At 58.2% G+C, this 2251-nt stretch overlaps 1 protein-coding gene across 1 annotated transcript; it reads right to left on the reverse strand.

Moving 5' to 3' along the window:
* Nucleotides 1-405: 405 nt before the first annotated feature.
* Nucleotides 406-917, reverse strand: LOC103774575 (homeobox protein GHOX-7-like). Its single transcript, XM_008941986.1, has one exon. The coding sequence runs from the start codon at nucleotides 915-917 to the stop codon at nucleotides 417-419; it is 501 nt and encodes a 166-aa protein (XP_008940234.1). The 3' UTR covers nucleotides 406-416.
* Nucleotides 918-2251: the final 1334 nt, after the last annotated feature.

Raw genomic sequence — 2251 nt, forward strand, 5'->3', positions numbered from 1 at the left:
GACATCGCCTTGCAGAAAGTAAGAGAAACGTCCTGTCTTTCAGCCCCCTTTTTGCCATTTCTCTTCCACAGTTCCTTCCCCCACGGTGGGGGGCTCTCCCCAGGCTACCAGCCGGATCCGGAGAAGCGAGGCAAGGCTGGCCCTTCACAGCCCGATGCCAGAGATGAGCTGGGATGATGCCTCAGGCTTCTGGCAGCTGAAGAGCTGAGCAGCTCCTAGACTGCCAAGGCGAGTGGAATGGCATCAGGGTCCAGCATCACAGGGGGAAGCACAGGCCAAGCAGAGCCAAATTGGAGAAGTCTCTCCCACAGAGCCCGTGGGGAAGTCCGCAGTGAGGAGCCAGAGGAGCAGGGAGGGAGTGCGTGCGGAGCCGTTGGAGCAGACAGCCAGCAGGCTGGGCTCGGCGGGGCTCAGCTCTATGTGAGGTGGTACATGCTGTATCCCACATGTGCTGTGTACAGTCCCACAGGAGCTACAGGTAGCCCTGCCCGCTGGAAAGGGCTGGAGGCACCATACAGAGAGGCACCGGCCACGGCCGGGCCGCCCAGCGGGAAGGAGATGCCGAAAGCAGCGGGCGGGAGCATGGGCTTGGCTGCCATCTTCAGCTTCTCCAGCTCAGCCTCCTGGAGCCGCTTGGCCTTGGCACGGCGGTTCTGGAACCAGATCTTCACCTGGGTCTCCGTGAGGCTGAGCGGGCTGGAGAACTCGGCGCGCTCGGCGATGGACAGGTACTGCTTCTGCCGAAACTTCCTCTCGAGGGCCAGCAGCTGCGCTGTGGTGAAGGGTGTCCGGGGCTTCCTGTTCGTCTTGTGCTTGCGCAGGGTGCAGGCTGGGGGGCTCAGCCGCCCTGCACCGAGGGGCGGCCAGAGGAGAGGGGGAAGGAGAGAGACACCTTGGTTAGCAGCGTCCGAGCCCATACACCCCGCAGAGCCCCCACCCTACAGAAACTGGGATGGAGAGAAAAGTCCTTCTCAAAGCGAAGTGGCCCAAAAACTCCCGGGTTGCCCGGCGCGCACTTCAAACTGTCTCCCATCCCAGTAAAGCAGGTGCTTTACTAAGGAATTAGGTTTTTTCAGACTCCCAGGATCGAAGTTCCTCGTAGTGCTTCATAGCAAGCAGCTCTCCAACTCAACGGAAAAGCTCCGCAAAGGGCAGGAGTCAGACACCCACACACCCTCCGCCTCCTGCCTTCACAGCTCCAGGCTCGTACAGGAGACTTAAATGAAGGGAGTGACCCTTAAAAAAAAAAAAAAGCCTGTCCTTTTTATTGGATTAAGGAAAAAAATAAACAAAACGGGCTGGCTCCTCAAGCTCACACCCTCTTCATTAGGCCCCTGGGAACCGGATTAAGCATGTAATTAATTACGGGCTCTTAATTCACACTCAGCCTCTATCTACCGCTCTTTACCGGTCTGCTCCTCGCCGCTTATTTAACATTTCTAAGGGTCCTCAACCTCGATCTGCCCCGGGTTTACTTAGCAACAAATTTTACTTTGCAATTTAAATAAATCAAACCACGGCGATACTCCACACACACATCCTGTCGAGAAACTTGCTTTTCTCCAAGGGAGAGAGAAAACTGCTCTGTTCGCAGCTCTGCCAAGAGCACCCCAAACTCTCCGGAGAGTCTCAGCCCAAGGTCGCCACTGTCTACCGGAGCCTGCGCGGGGAGGGAGCGGGATGGGGCCGAGGGCAAGCGGCCCGCTCTGTCCGGCCCCGGGCTCAGCGCAGCCTTTGGAGAGGATTAACGGGCTTTTCTGAGCTCGGCCCTCCCGCTGCTATTTTTATTATTTCAGATCTCTCAGTCGTAAAGCAGGAAAACATCAGTATTTGCGGCTTTTCGGACTTCGGAGACGCGACACTTTGACATAGCAGCCGATGGGGCTGAAGCCCGCAAAGCCCGAACGCGCCTCGGCTGGGAGCCCGTTCCGTGCGCCTCCTATGAATTCATTTGAGCCGCTTTCGGAGAAAACGCCGCTGGAGGCCAGTTCGACACCCAGAGTAAGCTAGCAGACAGGCCGAACTGTTTCCCCCCCCTCGCCTCGTTAACATTGGGCGCAGGATCTCGCCTTAGGGCGGGCGCTCTTCCTTCGCCTTCACAGCCGTCCTCCGGCTTCGCGCACACTCGAACCGGTTAAATATTTCGAACGGGCCGAAGCGGCCCGGCAGAGAGCGAGAACTGCAGGGCAGAACATTCCAGGAGGGGCCAGACTTGGTGAAAGCGAGAGGAAATCCCGGGCCCTCCCCGCAG

This window comes from Merops nubicus, unplaced genomic scaffold (genome assembly GCF_000691845.1).
Source record: "Merops nubicus isolate BGI_N331 unplaced genomic scaffold, ASM69184v1 scaffold42546, whole genome shotgun sequence".
In the NCBI taxonomy this organism is placed as follows: domain Eukaryota; kingdom Metazoa; phylum Chordata; class Aves; order Coraciiformes; family Meropidae; genus Merops; species Merops nubicus.